The sequence below is a fragment of the Hyla sarda genome, chromosome 5, assembly GCF_029499605.1.
Source record: "Hyla sarda isolate aHylSar1 chromosome 5, aHylSar1.hap1, whole genome shotgun sequence".
NCBI classification, from domain to species: Eukaryota; Metazoa; Chordata; class Amphibia; order Anura; family Hylidae; genus Hyla; species Hyla sarda.
Window position 1 is genome coordinate 93,574,153 of NC_079193.1, and position 19,164 is coordinate 93,593,316.

Here is a 19,164-nt window from a genome sequence, read left to right on the forward strand (position 1 = left end):
ATTGTCCCTATTTGTCCCTATTCTAGGAGGCCCTATTACTTCTGTCAAATCCATTTTTAATATGTCCCAAAGTTCACTTATGATGGAACGAATCCGAGCTGCTGCCTTATCAAATGTTCCTATAATTCATATGGGACCCTCCACTGTAGGATGTTGTTTTTGGATCAATAATTGTTCCCGAAACATGGATATTGCTGTCTTATAGCCCCTGTCCAAGAATCTCCATCTCATGCCAGTAGCCGGTACCCTACATTCCTCCAGCCATCTTGACTTAGAAACAAAGACACACGACAATTACATTTCTCCTTCTTAACGGAAAAAAAATTATAATAATTCTGTGTGAGATTCTCTTTGGTCTAATATTGTCCAAAAAGCACAGGTTAGAATGTAAAATGAATAGCATACATCCCAAACTATACCAGAAGAACAGGTCAGAATTAACAGTAGATACAAAGAGTTAATGTAGACCACTTTCAATAAAAATACTAAAATATCTAATCTGTTGGTTTATCCAAACCTAAAAGCAGCATGTTGTATCTTAACAAAGATTCCTTTCAAAGCTATTTCAGTGACTTCTGGTTTCTGCGTAATTCCAAAAAAAAAAAAAATCCTATTTTAGTTCTTTCTAAAACTAGTATGAATCCATACTTTGTACAAATGGAATAGACAAAAAAAAAAACACATAAATTACAGTATTTTGCAAGCCCCAAGTTTTACTGCGCTCATTGTGGGACTCCTTTATTTAGCATAATGACTTGCAGAAGACTTGCAGGCGGTAATTAGAAGCCACATTTGAACTATTAGTGGTATTTAATGTGGATTATCACTGCTAATGATTAAGGGAACTGTGTAAAAAGCAGGAGCATTCTTCTGGAGGTTATTTACAAGGCTCTTACTGATTCATTTGGTCACATATTAGGAATCAATCACTGCACAAAAGGAAGTCTTTCATGTCAGCTGCCAAAATGTTTACTGGGGAACAAAAAAGGTGATGACATCACACAGATAAATGATGTAAATGATATATTTAAAGAAACACTCCAGCTATTTTTTATTTATTTACATAGTGTGGCAAAAACTACCTGTGGAGGCTGTTGTGTATGGCTAGCATGCACCTACTTCTGCCAATGTGCCACCTATGGGTTTTGTCTGCCATTTTGACTCCTTTACCTTTATAAAATAGCTTTTCTAATACAGACAAATAGCTTTTCGAATTTGCCATGATGCCTGATGCACTTGTTCTGGGTCCCATTAAATTGGAGCAAGTAATAGATCATAAAGAATTTCTGTCCCATAACACACTAAAGAGTATTGGTGTATTCCCAGAAGATGCAGATTTGGTTTCTCCCTGTCAGCTCTTACATGTAATCTTAAAGAACACAGTGGAGAATGAGACAGGCAATATGAATCAGGTGAGTTTTACAATTCTGGAACTAATAATTGTAAAGACTCACATACTTTATCACTGCATTCCTGCTCCCTTCCATAAGACAGTGTGTGTGGGATGAATACAGGTGAACAATAAGGGTAGAATTTATGGGGAGTTCTGATAGGTGATGATGTACTGTGATCCCTCAAATTACAATGGCCTCAGGTTACAGTATCTTTAACATACAATGGTCTTTCCTGGACCACTGTATTTGAGACCCTACTCAACATACATTGCTTCAGACAGCCCGAATCATGTGAACATCTAGAAAATCCACAGCAGAGGCATATCCACTGATTGGATGTCATCTGTACAGCACAGTACTACATGTTCTGGACTCCTCTTTACCAGTACCAGGATGAGCTGCTCCTTTAAATACGAAGTAAGGGTAGGAATATTTTTTCCTCAAAAACATACAAATGGGACTTATCTGCTGTATGAAAATATTACTCTTGGCCACCTACAAAATAAAACAGTCTCCTATGGGTCTCTATGGCTATTAAACATGATATATTTGTGATGACTATTTGGTAAAGGGTAACCAGTTAGGCAACTATATACAGGTTTTCTACATGCTATTATATGTTGGTTATATACAGTATGAAGCTGTACTTACAAAGACAGAGGTGTCTTTAAAGGGGTATTCCAGGAAAAAACTTTTAGATCAACTGGTTCCTTAAAGTTAAACATATTTGTAAATTACTTCTATTAAAAAAATCTTAATACTTCCAATAATTATCAGCTGCTAAAGTTGAGTTGTTCTTATCTGTATGGCAACAGTGCTCTCTGCGGACATCTCTGCTTGTCTCGGGAACTGCACAGAGTAGGAGAGGTTTGCTATGGGGATTTGCTTCTTCTCCGGACAGTTCCCGATACAGGTATCATCAGAGAGCACTTCAGCAGATCATAAGTACTGAAAGGATTAATTTTTTTTAATAGAAGTAATTTACAAATCTGTTTAACTTTCTGGAGCCAGTTGATGTATAACAAAAACATTTTCCTGGATAACCCCTTTAAAAAATATCCAGAGTCCAAAAGTTGTAAAACTTCAAAATCCATCACCCATGATACTTATGATAAAATAAAAAAATGTATATGTTCATTGTAAACTATGTTTTTATTGAACGGTTCAGGATTATCTTTCAATGTAAGGTTGGCAGAGGTCATGCGATTTGTCAATGTGACCACATCCACAGTCATTAGAATCTCCTGTATCTACACATGTGCTGTGCATTACAAGAACAACACAAGTGAGTATAAGCAGATATACACAGCAAGGGGGCTATAAAGCTCACCCAAGCACATCAACCCCTTCAAACAGCTGATTGGCAAGGGTGTTGATAAGCGAACCCCCCACTGGTAATATTAAAGGCCCATCCTGATTTAATAACTACAGTACCATTAGGCAGCTCACCATTGCTTAACCCCTTAAGGACTCAGGGTTTTTCCACTTTCGTTTTTTCCTCCTTACCTTTAAAAATTCATAATTCTTTCAATTTTGCACCTAAAAATCCATATGATGGCCTATTTTTTTGCGCCACCAATTCTACTTTGTAGTGACATCAGTCATTTTACCCAAAAATCTATGGCAAAACAAAAAAAAAAATTGTGCAACAAAATTGAAGAAAAAAAACGCAATTTTTTTTACTTTTGGGGGCTTCCGTTTCTACGCAGTAAATTTTTCGGTAAAAATGACACCTTCTCTTTATTCTGTAGGTCCATACGGTTAAAATGATACCCTACTTCTTATGTAGGTTTGATTTTGTCATACTTCAGGAAAAAATCACAACTACAAGCAGGAAAATTTATATGTTTAAAATGGTCATCTTCTGACCCCTATAACTTTTTTATTTTTCCACGTACGGGCCGGTATGAGGACTCATAGGATAACATTGATCGATGATTCTGCCGCTTGACTGCTCATGCCTGGATCTCAGGCACTGAGGAGTCATACGGCGATCGGCGACGGAGGCAACTAAGGACCTCCTTGTGTTTGCCAGCTGTTCGGGACGCCGCAATTTCGCCGCTGAGCCCACTGAGCTAACCGGCAGTACTTTACTTTCACTTTAGACGTGGTAATCAACTTTGAACACCACGTCTAAAGGGTTAATAGCGTGCGGCACCGCGATTAGCCACGGGTCCCGGCCGTTGTTGGACTATGACGGGAGCGGACTCAGGAGCTACTTCTCTCTGTTATGTCATGACATAATGCTGGCCTAAAAAGGCTAACTCTATCCTGGAGGATGGTTTGCGTACCACTATTATATGCATGTGGGGTTGGGGATTGGGGGCAGAAATACACACACACTATCTAAGCCCCCCCCTCCCTCACTTCCTGTGTTCTGTCTCTATAATTCTTATATGGTAGAAGTCTGAATTCTTCCTTAAGCTGGCTGCCCCACCAAACTACCAAGGTAATCGTGAGAAGGGCCTTGATAAGAGAGTTGACCACAAATCCAATGGTCACTCTGGCTCAGCTAAAGAAATCCTGTTTGCAGGTGGGAGAAACTTTTAGAAGATCAACTATCACTGCAGCACTTTACTAATCTGGGCTTTATGGCGGTCTGCTGAAACAAAGATTGACATTTTTTGCCTCTAAACGTTATGTGCGGAGGAAATCAGACACTGTTCATCCCCTGCCCAATACCATCTCTACAGTAAAGTATGGTGGTGGCAGCAACATGTTGGGGGGTGTTTTTTAGCGGATTGGACAGAAAGACTGGTCAGGGTTGGGGGAAAGCTGAATAGAGCAAAGTACAGAGATATTCTTAATGAAAACCTCATCCAGAGTGCTCAGAGGGTTTGCCTTTCAACAAGACAATGTCCCTAACACATAGCCAAGACAAGACAGGAGGGGTTTAGGGACAACTCTGTAAATGTCCTTGAGTGGCCCAGCCAGAGACCCGACTTAAGCCCATATAAAAAATATCCTGAGAGCCCAGAAAATAGATCTCCAGAGAAGAATGGCAGCAAATCCCCAAATCCAGGCGTGCCAACTATGGCAGCATAACCAAGAAGACTGGAGGCTGTAAGCACTGCCAAAGGTGCTTCAACTAAGTGCTAAGAAGCGGTCTGAATACTTACCGTATATACTCGAGTATAAGCCGACCCGAGTATAAGCCGAGACCCCTAATTTCAACCCAAAATCCCAGGAAAAGTTATTGACTCGAGTATAAGCCTAGGGTGGGAAATACCTCATCCCCCCCCTGTCATCATCCAGACCCGTCATTAACATCCTCATCATCATCCCCTTGTCATCATCCCACACATCCCCCCTTCATCATCCCCTTATCATCCCCCCTTCATCATCCCCTTATCATCCCACACATCCCCCCTTCATCATCCCCTTATCATCCCACACATCTCCCCTTCATCATCCTCTTGTAATCATCCCACACCCCCCCCTTCATCATCCCCACCCCCCTTCATCATCCCCACACCCCCCCTTCATCATCCTCTTCTCATCATTCGCCCTCAGTGGTCTTCAACCTGCGGACCTCCAGAGGTTTCAAAACTACAACTCCCAGCAAGCCCGGGCAGCCATCGGCTGTCCGGGCTTGCTGGGAGTTGTAGTTTTGAAACCTCCGGAGGTCCGCAGGTTGAAGACCACTGCGGCCTTCAACATCATCCAGCCCCCTCTCACCCCCTTTAGTTCTGAGTACTCACCTCCGCTCGGCGCTGGTCCGGTCCTGCAGGGCTGTCCGGTGAGGAGGTGGTCCGGTGAGGAGGTGGTCCGGGCTGCTATCTTCACCGGGGGCGCCTCTTCTCCGCACTTCCGGCCCGGAATAGAGGCGTTGCCTTGACAATGACGCAGAAGTACGTTGGCAATGAACGCACCTCTGCGTCGTTGTCACGGCAACGTGACTATTCTGAGGCCGGGCCCGAAGCGCTTAGAAGAGGCCTCCCCGGTGAAGATAGCAGCCCGGAACCAGTATCCCACCGGACCACCTCCTCACCGGACAGCCCTGCAGGACCGGACCAGCGCCGAGCGGAGGTGAGTACTCAGAACTAAAGGGGGTGAGAGGAGGCTGGATGATGTTGAAGGCCGCAGTGGTCTTCAACCTGCGGACCTCCGGAGGTTTCAAAACTACAACTCCCAGCAAGCCCGGACAGCCGATGGCTGCCCGGGCTTGCTGGGAGTTGTAGTTTTGAAACCTCTGGAGGTCCGCAGGTTGAAGACCACTGCGGGTGGGGGAGTTCACTCGAGTATAAGCCGAGGGGGGTGTTTTCAGCACGAAAAATCGTGCTGAAAAACTCGGCTTATACTCGAGTATATACGGTATGTAAATGTATTATTTTAGTTTTTCCTTTTCAATAAATTAGCAAAGATTTCTAACATTCTGTTTTCACTTTATCATTATGGAGTACTGAGAACAGAATGATGGGGGCAAACTTGAATTTTTATTGGTCTAAAGGCTTTCTAAGTGCATTGTACAATGGGATGAACACTTCTTAACAGTATAAAATCCAACTAAAAACCTATAATTCCAGAAGATCTTTGCTTATACCTCTGTACTGTGCAGATCTCTTTCTCAAAAGAGTGTTCATATCTATTGTGTCTTATCAGTGCTACCTGTGTAGATACACACTACTGGCAAGGAAAAAGGTAACATCTATTTGCACGCTTATTCATACATTTCCAGGCAGAATAATGAAGAAACTGTACAAGGCAGAATTTGAAGTACCGTTTTTTTCGCCGTATAAGACGCACTTTTTCTTATGCGTCTTATACGGCAAATACCTGTCCTATCGCGGCGGTCCCTGCGGCCACCAACGGCCGGGACCCGCGGCTAATACAGGACATCACCGATCGTGGCGATGCCCTGTATTAACCCTTCAGACGCAGCGATCAAAGCTGACCGCCGCGTCTGAAGCGAAAATAACACTAACCCGGCTGTTCAGTCGGGCTGTTTGGGACCGCCGCGGTGAAATCTCTGCGTCCCGAACAGCTTACAGGACACCGAGAGGGACCTTACCAGCCTCCTCTGTGTCTGCTCCGTGCCGGGATCCCCTGCATGGCCGGCGCTCTCCTTCGTCGTCATCACGTTGTCGCGCACGCTGCCCCGTCATCCAATAGGAACGGCGTGCGTAGCGGCGTGATGGCGGCAAAGGAGAGCAAGGATACCGGGCAGTAGAGACATTCTGGAGCGACGGGGACAGCGATGAAGGGCGACATCCAGGGTGACGAGCGGTGAAGGGTCCGGAGCGGCGGGGACACGTGAGAATTACTTCCTATACCAGTGGTCTTCAACCTGCGGACCACCAGATGTTGCAAAACTACAACTCCCAGCATGCCCGGACAGCCAACGGCTGTCCGGGCATGCTGGGAGTTGTAGTTTTGCAACATCTGGAGGTCCGCAGGTTGAAGGAAGATCACTGTCCTATACTTTACATTGTATTTGGTTCAGAATCTTTATTTTCTAGATTTTTATCCTATAACATTAGGTGCGTCTTATATGACGAAAAATACAGTATTCCAACACGTCTAAAGCCCCATTCACACCATGATTTTTGTATATGTCAAATGTATCGGCTAAATGTATTTTTTTTTTAATGTAAAAATGGATGCTCTTTTAATTATTCGTTTACATTTCTTTAATGCACACATAAAAATTAAGCTGTGTGCACATACATAAGAAGCTGTTTGCAGCCATGCTTGTTCCTTTCACTGTAAAAGGTTTCTTCTTCCTCTAGTAAAACTTATACATTAAGCACATGCAAATATTTTGTTCTACGTTTGCATACATTTTTCATAGACTTCAAAGTAATAATAATAATATTAAAGGGGTTATCCAGGAAAAAAAAAATTTGGGTATATATCAACTGGCTCCAGAAAGTTAAACAGATTTGTAAATTACTTCTATTAAAAAAATCTTATTCCTTTCAGTAGTTATGAGCTCCTGAAGTTGAGTTGTTCTTTTCTGTCTAAGTAATCTCTGATGACACATGTCTCGGGAATCGCCCAGTTTAGAAGCCAATCCCCATAGCAAACTTCTTCTACTCTGTGCAGTTCCCGAGATAAGCAGAGATGTCAGCAGAGAGCACTGTTGCCAAACAGAAAAGAACAACTCAACTTCAGCAGCTGATAATTATTGGAAGGATTAAGATTTTTTTAATAGAAGTAATTTACAAATCTGTTTAACTTTCTTGAGCCAGTTGATATAAAAACATTTTTTTTCCTGTATAACCCCTTTAATATTAAAGACAGCATATAGGCCAAACATACTGTTTTATAAGCATGAAAAGACTTGGTAGTACACATTTTGGCAAACTTTAAAATAAAAAAAGGTATATAAACATACAGCAGACAAAACATACTCTATTAGGCTGTAAGTTTGCATCGAGTTTTCAACAAAAATGTATATGCCAGGTGTGGAGCAAAAACGTCATGTGAATGGAGCCTAATTCATACATATATTTACCAAAACAGACACAAGAGAACAGCGCACAGGGTACAAAGCAACAAATCAACGATAATCTAGGAGACATTGGTTCCATACACTATCTAAAAAAATACATAAAAACAATAACAACATCAACATCGAAAACATAAACACACACACTGATAGGAGATAAGAAGAACACATTCTCTGAAAGCTCAGCTGAGACTCACGAAGGTGTATATATACTATATGTAACCACGCATCTGTTTGTAGTCATTGATGCTGAAGTCTATGCATGTGGGGAAGGGGCTGCTCAGAGTCAAAATCGGACAATTTTCACAACACCTAAAGCCTTTCCAGACTATAATGCTTAGAGGACAGTTGTCACTGTGTGGCTATTTTAGTAACATTGGGGGACATTTATCAAAGCATTTACCGTATTTTTCGCCCTATAGGACGCACCGGCGTATAAGACGCACCCAATTTATAGGTGCAAAATCTAAAAAAATAAAGATTTTTAACCCAATAGTGGTCTTCAACCTGCGGACTTCCAGATGTTGCAAAACTACAACTCCCAGCATGCCCGGACAGCCGTTGGCTGTCCGGGCATGCTGGGAGTTGTAGTTTTGCAACATCTGGAGGTCCGCAGATTGAAGAACACTGCATAGGAGGTAACACTCACGCGTCCCCGCCGCTCCGGACCCGTCACCGCTGCCCTGGATGTCGCTCCATCGCTGTCGCAGCGTCCCCGTCGCTCTGGAATGTTTCTGCTGCCAGTCGGGTATCCTCGCTCTCCGTCGCCACATCGTAACGCACGTACGCGATGACGAGGAAGGAGAGCGCCGGCCATACAGGGGACCCCTGAACTGAGAAGACACCAAGGAGGCAGGTAAGGTCCCCCCCGGTGTCCTGTAAGCACTAACCCGGCTATTCAGTCGGGCTGTTCGGGACCGCCGCGGTGAAATTGCGGCGGTCCCGAACAGCCCGACTGAACAGCCGGGTTAGTGTCACTTTTCCTTCAGACGCGGCGGTCAGCTTCGATCGCCGCGTCTGAAGGGTTAATACAGGGCATCACCGCGATCGGTGACGTCCTGTATTAGCCGCGGGTCCCGGCCGTTGATGGCCGCAGGGACCGCCGCGATAGGGGTGTATTCGCCGTATAAGACGCACCGACTTATATGGCGAAAAATACGGTAGTAGGTTTGTTTTGCTTAAAATTGTCGCAAAAAAGTCGCACGTGCGACTACTCTCTTTTTTCTGCGACTTTTTGCATGTTCAGTGCCCTAAGCAAACAATAAAAATCTTGCTTACCGAAGCAAAATTGGATTTATCAAGAGATTTATCAAGTGCGAAAGTCGCAAAAAAGTCGCATTGCATGGAAAAAGCTACTAAATTTACTCCAGCTCAGACATGGAGCAGAAAAAGACACTACCAAAGCAAAAAAAAAAAAAAAAATTGCTTACGTAAAAGAAATGTATCAACAGGCTGAAAGCAGTTGATAAATAAGTCGCACACAAGCAAAACAAATGTAAGAAAAAAAATAACTAAAAAAAGGAATATATAAGCAAACATTGATAAATGTCCCCCAATGTTTCTTCATTCCTACCTTTTCCTATACTCTACAGTGCTCCTTGCACTGGACCCCATCTTAAGTGCATGCATTACACCTCACGTGTCTCAACATTTACTAAACAGCTGCAAAACAGAAGAATAATGCAGGAAAATGCCCAAATGTCAAGGCTGTGGACACATTTGAGAAACATTTTGTTTGCTTTGCTCTTATTATTTTCCATAGGTCTGTATAAAAAAAAATGGAGGTAGGTGCCACTTCTACTGCCTCCGTGTTTTCACGTATAGTAATGCCGTTTCACACAGTAAATTCTCATCAAAGGAGCAGCCTGGCGGGTTGTTTACAGCTCCTATCTCTTAAAGGTGACCTTTGATCTGGTAATAAATCAATTTACAAGACTGTTTAGGAGAGAAGCCGTTCAGGCTGAGAACAGGACACAGCATTATGTTTGAAACCAAGGAGGAGATACAAGAGAATTTTTTTTTTTTTTTTGGTTTTTTTGAACCATAATAATTACAAAGCAAAAATAATAATAATAAAAAAAAAAAAAAAAAAAAAATGCTTTCAAACGTGACCATAGTCTTTAAGAATGAAATGGATGATGCACACTACCGGTATATAACAAATGCAGGTGGCATAGCTGGGTATATTAAAAAAATCTATCTTGTATTTTTGCTGCCTCATGGCTGGTGAACAGCTACACCAATATTTGGACAATGAATAGTCCCAAATCCAATAAATGTGGCACATTTTTAACTCTTCGTAGCCATGCCGCATTCTCAAGTGCAATACCACATGACAGACCATGAGCATGTCATGTTCTTAATGTGCTGGAACTCTACCACTTTTTTTGTTTCATATAACCTTATTTTAATTCTTCTTAAATGCACATTAACACTTTACAACAGTATTTCTCAACCAGTGCACCTCCAGCTGTTGCAAAACTACTACTCCCAGTATGCAAACAATGCCTTTAGCTGTCCTAACACGCTGGGAGTTGTAGTTTCGCAACAGCTGGAGGCACACTGGTTGACAAACACTGCTTATACATAGTACAATGTGACCACAACATGCTTGTATTATTTCAATGCATTTGAAAAAAAAGTGCACATAATCTCCATTACATATATCCTACAGCTGAATGCATACAGCTCTTTTTTTTAGTGCTGTGTGTCTCCTTCGTTATAATATACAAACTAAGGCTGGGTTCACACTACGTTTTCTCTCATACGGGAGCGCATACGGCAGGGGGGAGCTAAAATCTCGCGCTCCCGTATGCCTTCGTATGCGCTCCCGTGTGTCATTCATTTCAATGAGCCGGCCGGAGTGAAACGTTCGGTCTGGTCGGCTCATTTTTGCGCCGTATGCGCTTTTATGACCGGACCTCAAACCGTGGTTGACCACAGTTTTAGGTCCGGGGGAAAAGCGCATACGGCGCAAAAATGAGCCGACCGGACCGAACGTTTCACTCCGGCCGGCTCATTGAAATTAATGACACACGGGAGCGCATACGAAGGCATACGGGAGCGCAAGGTTTTAGCTCCCCCCTGCCGTATGCGCTCCCGTATGGGAGAAAACGTAGTTTGAACCCACCCTAACCCTGTGCAGCTTGATACTGCAGCTATACCTGCTTTGCTTCCTAAGAAGGAGTAAAGGGGGCAGGACTGCAGGATCAGACTACACATGGTTTGTTTGTTGTCTGTTACCTTGGAAACACACAGCTCTCTATTGGAATTGTACACATAAAACTTTGTTGATATTTTTTATTTTTATTTTTTTTTATTATTATATTTTATAACCAAAATACATAGTCTTTAACCCTGCATTGTGAGACTAATGTAAATAAGATCCTGGCTACTGTTAGGAAAACACTCCTGCGACTACTTCAGAGTCATAACTACTTCTACAACGCAGAATTATCAAAATGCTTATGCAGTAGCAATGCTAAATGCACAACTCATTTTATCTAATCGTATACCTCATCTCAAGCAGCCATATATTCTATGCATCTGTTTATCGGCTAGGAAAGCAAACTGCAGACAGATAGGAGGCGGAAAGGTAAGAGCAGACACTCTACTGATGTTATCTATTGGAGCCTAATATTTATTCTAGGCATTACTGATCGGGCCACAGTACTGAACATTAAATGTTACATTAACATCAGTATATTTACCTGAGTTCTGTTGAAAGCCACACGTGCAAATACTGCCTGGGAGATTCCTGCTCGTTTCAATTCGTCACGTACCCACTGATAGATATCGGAAGACACCTCCGTGTTGGGCGAGACTTGTTGCTCCATAGGCTTGTTGATAGATCTACTGACAGGAGGAGGGTGGTTCAAGTACTGTTGGTTTAAGGACTGCTGGGCTAATAGTCTATTCACTGCGTATTGCTGGTTCAATAACTGAGCCATCACCAGCTGCTGATTTACTAACTGAGGGCTAATAGGTGTAGATACAAGTCCTGGGTGCAGGTTGGGAAGCGGCGTCCGCACAGGTGTCTGACCGCTGAGAGAATGCTGTCCAGGAGATGAAGGCTTTTCGGGGGTATTACCGGGAACAGGCTGCTGACCATAGTTCACATGATTTGTGTTTTGTTGAGATATTTCAGACAGGTCTTCCATGTCAACTATAAAAAAAAAAAAGAAAAAAAAGAAAAACAATATATTAATACATGCTAAATAATTACAAAATAGGATACAAAAATATTGTGGAAGATCTAGATTTCTGTTTACTTCAAAAGGGATATTATATTTTATGTATATATATTCTATTTAATTTAATCTGATCATAAATAAGAAAAACCGGATTGTTGAGGCCATGAACCTATCACAACGTGACCACAACAGAGTTTTACCACGAGGCCTACTGCAGTTATTCTCCCTCACACTTGTATCACACAGTAGCAAATACCATTCTCCTCATATAGTAAAACAGAAGTAGAATTGTAAAACTATACCAAAGCTGGGTGGATAATTATAGAACAAACGATACCCAAGCCATTCCGGTGACATATGACTCTCGACATGATCAACATATTACGCTGCATTATATTGGCCAAAAATATGATTTAAATTTGGCATCTGGCACATTAGGAGAAATTATTTTTTTTTTTTTAATGGCCGCATGGTCATTGAATTAATACGGCTCTGACCTTGCATCTGAAAAGTTCAAATAAATGAGGAGCCAGGTTGAAAATAGACTTTGGCATTGAGCAGCATATCTGATTAATTCTGCTTTGGGATAGTTTTGGAGGCAAAGTTCAAGCCTTATTAGATAGAAAAAAAACATAATAATAAATAATTGCTTAACATACAGACATAGCGAAGCTCCCATAGCTTCATATTTATACTGTGTCAACAAACATGTATCGGGCAGTGCTAGATATCATACTAATTCTCATAGGCAGTGATGCATATGACCACAACAGAGTAACACACAGGGATCATAAACAGATCCCAGATCCCTGCCTTATCATAAAGATAACATGATTTTATTAGAGGGAGAGTCAAAGAAAGGAAAAAGTACGGAGCACTGACCGGTTAAACTTGCAGTAGGATTCTCTTTATTTTCTTCAACAGGTACAACATGTGCGGGGGGAGCGGACTGCCTGGCAGTCCGCTCCCCCGCACATGTTGTACCCGTTGAAGAAAATAAAGAGATTCCTTCTGCAAGTTTAACCGGTCAGTGCTCCGTACTTTTTCCTTTCTTTGACTCTGCTTATTGTGATACTTACTGCATTACGTAGAAGCACTACATACCGGTAAGGAGACGGGATTACAGCATATTGGATATTACCTGCGTTATGGTTTTGAAACAGTGTCTGAATGAAGTGTATAGAATAGTGCGGTGATCTGCTATTTTTCTATCAGAGATAGTATTTTATTAAAGGGACATATGATTTGGAGGACTTTTAAAGACTAGGGCCCATATTTATCAAAGAATGTCTATGGTAGAGCTATTTTCCCACGTTTATTTGGTTGGTGGGTTTGACTAGTGTGTATCTTATTTATCAAAAGGGTGCAGCAGGATGATGAATTTTGCACAGCTCTGCTGTGGTGGGAAAAGCTCTACCACATACACTTATTCTAGACGCTTGTGAGGGAGGGAAGTAGACACTTTCCCCGGGTACTGAATTTGGCAGGTTAGATGTTTTTACTTATTATCACAGAGCTGCCGGGACATTTTTACTTGCATTTTAGATGCTACAATCAAATTTGATTGCGGTGTCTAAGGGGTTAAAGCTGGGCATCACCGTGATCGTAGATGTCTGGCATTTGAGATGGGTCCTGGTGGCAGATAGCCGCCAGGACCACCCAGCTATGATTTGCGCTCAGCTCCTGAGCGCGTGTCATAGAAGGGGAGTGGGACGCTTTCGTCCACAAGAGGTTAAAGGTTGAACTGTGGAAGGTAGAAATTATTCTCATACCTACTGGTAGGTGGTGTAGCTTTGCGCCTAAAAAAGTACAGTTGCGCACAAAATAGCGACTTTTGACAAAAGTCGCAAATGACAAATATTTGAACACTGCACGGTCAAAAAGAAAAAATTCTACGGGTAGGCAAAAAGAGTGAAACTGTCTATATCAAAAGGTGCAAAAAGTCTCAAAATATGCTACTTGCACCTGAACTGCGCCAAAACATAGACAAATTTTTTTTTCTAAAAGCAATGATAAATCTCCCCCTAGATGTTGCACAAAATAATGTGCACAACCTTGTTCAACTTATCTATGTTTATAAATGCTTTGTACGTATATGGAACAACCTATAAGAGAGCCTTTCCAGTAAAGCCATGCAAGATGCTTATCGTAGAGGTCCAGGTGGTGACACCTCTATAATGGCTAGTATGCAGGGGGTTGATCTCGCATTCAATAGGAATAATGGTATCCCACTCCTGTTCTAAATGAGGAAGGGGTGCCTTGTGGGATGAATCCTCAATCCACACAACATGCAAAAGTCCACAACACTCCAATGTCACAAGACAGTGTAAAGTTAAATAAACAATATAGATCTTGAATGACACCCATGTGCACCAGCCCACTCCTTGCAAACTGCAAGTTCTGTACCCTTTTTTGAGGGGCAGATCTTGGCACCATTTAGATGAATGAAAAATGGGCCACGTACTTGCAGAACTTCCTTAAAATGGAATTTGGTGTTTTCCTATGACAAACAGTTGGATAGGTGAAGGAATGCCAAATCCAATATTTTTTTCTGGTACTCACTGGCTTTCTCCAAAGGCCAGTGTGCTGTATAAAAATGTATTACTAAGTTCCAAGCAATATAATGGAGAGGACTACTACGATCATCAGCACATGGGCCCTTTTTAAAGGCTGGCTGCAGAAGAATGCTAGTGAGGACAATACATATATAATCAGAATCAGCAGGCTTTCCCCTATCCAGTCATAACAGCAGTTTGTGGTAGTAAAACATAGTGGCATATTCCCTATGTGTTATGAGGATTTTATAATGCTCTTGATCTACCCATCATGGGAGTCTGACACCCACTGAGGAGAATACTTGACAGGTCAAAAGTCTTCCATACTTGGGAGGAACTGCAGAGTATCAATAACATTTTCCCATAGTGGAGTTTGTGGTATGGTAGAAATCACTGATAGATCTGCTGTGGTGATTCCTACAGTTTACACAATTATATTTTTAGTACTAATATCTAATTTAACAAAGAATCCCAAAATGATGGGGGTTTATGCTAAATAATTGTTATGTCAAACTTGCTGAAGTAATAACTTTTATTTGCCATTAACAGAATATGAGGCATGAACTGTCTTATATTCCTCCAAAGGAACTAGTTAGGCTCTAGTTTAAACCACTTATAAGGACTAGTAAATTCTACAATTGCCGTGCAGTTTATTTGCTCGAAGCAATGACAATTTCAGTACTTTACTCTTTGCCAAATCAACTGGAAAGGCAACACTGAAATGAGAACGCTGAAACAAAGAGGACTATAATTTACATGCCACAGAAATCTATTGAACACGTGTATACCCCAAAAACCAAGCAAATAGCTGGCAAATGTATTTTTACAAACCACTGTACATATTTACAGCTGTTTTTACAGCACTTTCCAGAAATATACAGATGTAAATGGTCTTCCCATTGTTTATTAAACATAAAAGATGACATTTAGGAAAACAGATGTATTAGCTATGGACCAAGACTATACTAACATCTACATAGTAAACGGTAAAATAGAACAAGAGCTATAAGTCAGTGAACATTCTCCATGGAGTCAAGCCTAAAACGCTCATACACATTAGATGAACGTCGGCCAAATCTGTCAACTAACCACAGTAGACATTGGAGTAAAGAAAGATCATGCATGCTGAAATTTTATATGTCTGAGTCTTTGTTTTCACAGGAGACAACCCACCCCCACAGGATTCTGACGGCAGCTTAATACCCTCTCCCCATTGAGGTCACATGCATGCTAAGCCAAACCTATGGTTCATATTCACCTTAATACAAATCAGGCATTCTACGACAGTACTTTATAGTGTTTACGCAACTCTCACAAATTTTAGCATATACCCTATACTTCACATTCAGTCCTCAAATGGCTAACCTCAAACTAGTAATAACTCATAAAACAAACAAAAAAAGAAAATCCTGTCTACACGTGTTTCTGTACATACCCATCATATCTCGTGTCTTCTTGAAATGTTTATACCACCTTCCAAATTCTTGACATTTTGCTGCTGAGACATTTGCATAGTAAGTGCTGTTCACAATGGAAGAAATCATACTCTACAGAGAGAAAAGGGGGGAAAAAAACACATAAGGCTTAAAGAGTAAGTTGTGTCAAAGTATAAAATGTCATTTAATTTGCAGAATCATAAAAATGTTCAGGATAAAGACATGTTTATATGATCTACAGAAATAAAAAAATATATATTATATTATATATTTATATTTTCATTTAAAAATTAAATAGTACATGAAAGTAAACGACAAAGTAAAAAGAACAAAAAAAAAATCTAAAAATAAATAAAATATAATGAACTGGTTACAATTCAGGGCCATAAGGCCTTGTTCACATATAGCAGACAATAAAGACTGTTCTGATTGTGTTTTTAACATTAGGATTTTCTTGACACGCACCGAAGTCAATGGGTGTGTGGAAAGTAGAAGCCAAAGCAAAAACAAGGAATAACTGCGCCATGTCATAGAAAACACATGTCCATGGCTAAAGATCCTGTTGAGTAAAAAGCATCATTTAGTGCAGCTGCAAAATAACAGAGGTCCCTTTCATACATTGGAGTTAATGCTGCCCCAAGAATAAGATTTAAAATAGAATACATGGCTTGTATGGGTTGTATTAATTCCAAATTAAGTATTGCCGTATTGGCAATAAAGTAGCGTCAGTAAGGATTTGGGAAAGTAAACATGGACACTTCCTATTGAATTCTACAAAGAGGAACGTGATAGGGAAGTTAACACGATAATGGATTCTGAGAGACAGAGGGATGGAGGTCTGCGGTAGGACAGGTAAGGGGCCGCCTATGTGTCTTATGGCCCCTTACCTTAGCACAGGACTGTCAATCAAGTACCTCCTCAATAACACATTCTATGCGCTACAGGAACTTATTTTTCGCTTATTTTCCACCGTATTTAACCTGAACTGGATAATGTATGGATGGAGCAGTCTGTGATAAAACGGATGTCATACATCACAAGCAGACAAAGAATATTGCGGGATTTTTTATTATTCTGCTCAGGAAGCAAAAATAAATAAATAACAAACAAAAAGAAAATATTGACAAATCTGGTTTACTAGTGTTTAAAGATTTCCAGCTCTATAAAGTAGAGAGGGCAATGACTGAAACAACTTATTTACACAATTATCTAAATACGATTAAACAGCTGATGGACAAATATTAAACTCGAAAATGTATAGTCATTTCAGCTTAATGTAATCCTCTCTCTGTAAACACCCAAGATGATTTTTTCCCAACCAGAACAGTCCTGACATCTCATAAGCCTAAGGGTGAATAGCAAGAGATTGTTTTCGATAGTTATAAATATTCAAGAGACATGCAGACCATCTGCTTTCATAATACAGGTAAAAGAAAGGCTGAAATGGAGAACACTTTGCAAAATGGTTCTTAGCAAAGACTTCTTCCCTTCCAAAAAAAAATAAAAAAATAAAAAAAAATTTAAAACAGATGTCAAAACTGTTTAAACAGTGTAATCTGGACATTACAAAAAGCAATATTTCTCCTGGATCACAGGCGTCGATACTTTCCCCATCTGTGTGGCTACAAATTTCTACAACGTACACGTGATCATTCATACCGGGGAGTTATTTGGATGTGTAAAAGAAAAAAAAAAAAACAACAAAAAAAAAAAAAACTATACTACCTTGTATGACAAACAGTGACAGCTCAGGGCAATAAGTCAAGAAATATTGCCCATAAACAAATGCTTGAAAACTGTATATGTAGATGTTTCCATATATGAATGCAAACTATGTGACTTATGGATATTACACACAATACAAGCACTGTTCTGTCTCCACAAGGGTATTTGCACCTTTATAACCTTCATGCTGCGGCACGACATGGGTGTAAACTGTACACATTCTACGGGCCATATTGAGTCAATGCTGTATACCAGTGTTTCCCAACCAGGGTGCCTCCAGCTGTTGCAAAACTACAACTCCTAGCATGCCCGGACAGCCGAAGGCTGTCCGGGCATGCTAGGAGTTGTAGTTTTACAACAGCTGGAGGCACCCTGGTTGGGAAACACTGCTGTATACCAATGTTCCCAAACCTGCTGGTGCAAAACGACAACTCTGAGTTTTGCAGGCTGTCAGGGGGCATGATGAGAGTTGTAGTTTTGCAACAGCTGCCGTGCTACAAGGGGATGACTGCCGTACACAGAAGACCAAAAAAGGTGCAGAAAGCATGACCTTCAATGTAAATGTGCACCTTTATCAAAACCTGTGCAAAGGAAAAGTTGCCCAGTTGCCCATAGGAACCAATCAGGCTGCTCATTTCATTTTGTAAAGGCCTTGTTAAAAATTAAAGAAGTGATCTGATTGGTTGCATTGGGCAACTGGGCAACTTTTCCTCTGGACAGGTTTTGATAAATCTCCCCCAGTACTGTTCATTACTTGTTAATATTAATCATTTTATTTAATTCTCATGAGTAATTCATTAGGTCCTTGCATTTGCTATACAGGGTGTGTTCACATGCATTTTTTATTGTCCAAAACTGGACTATAAAAGGAAAAAAACTGTTGTAATAGAAGAGATGTGGCGAAGATAAACAGTGTTATTGCTCCCTAACTTATGTTGCGAAACCACAACTCCCATTATGCTCATGCAGTCAAAGACTATCTAGGCATGATCATCTGCAATTAAAAAAAGGGTAAGATTATACCCGAAACGCGTCTTGCTCATGGATGTATTGGCTGACTGTCTTTTAATTTAATAAAGTACGGTTATGTTAATATAATAGTCACTTTTATTTTATATGGGATAGCGCCTTTTCTTGGAGTTTTTTTTCTTTTATCCAGGCCTGAGGGGAGTTGTAATTTTTCAACTTGAGAGCCACAAGTTGGGGAAAATGGCTAAAGCTTTGTTTGAGTAAGAAGGGGGAAAATAAATTAAAAATAAAAAAAATAACATTGCAGCCACAAATGTGATGAGCTAGTTTCCTTCAACACATACATGCCTATACTTAGACGTAAATGTTACCCATGTTAAAGACTGGTGGAAAAGGCATTGTTCAGTGAAGTTGAGCTAAACCTATACTCACCCCAACAAG

General features: G+C 40.9%; 1 protein-coding gene across 8 annotated transcripts in view; it reads right to left on the bottom strand.

The window, feature by feature from the left end:
* The window catches only part of SATB1 (SATB homeobox 1), a 202,213-nt gene that overhangs the window by 56,249 nt on the left and 126,800 nt on the right, over positions 1-19,164 (bottom strand). For all 8 annotated transcript variants that reach the window (XM_056519940.1, XM_056519943.1, XM_056519939.1 and 5 more), the window contains 2 exons: positions 16,029-16,140; positions 11,556-12,010 (listed from right to left, as the gene is read on the bottom strand). In XM_056519940.1, coding sequence (XP_056375915.1) covers positions 11,556-12,010; positions 16,029-16,140 — 567 coding nt within the window. The remainder of the gene's footprint in view (positions 1-11,555; positions 12,011-16,028; positions 16,141-19,164) is intronic.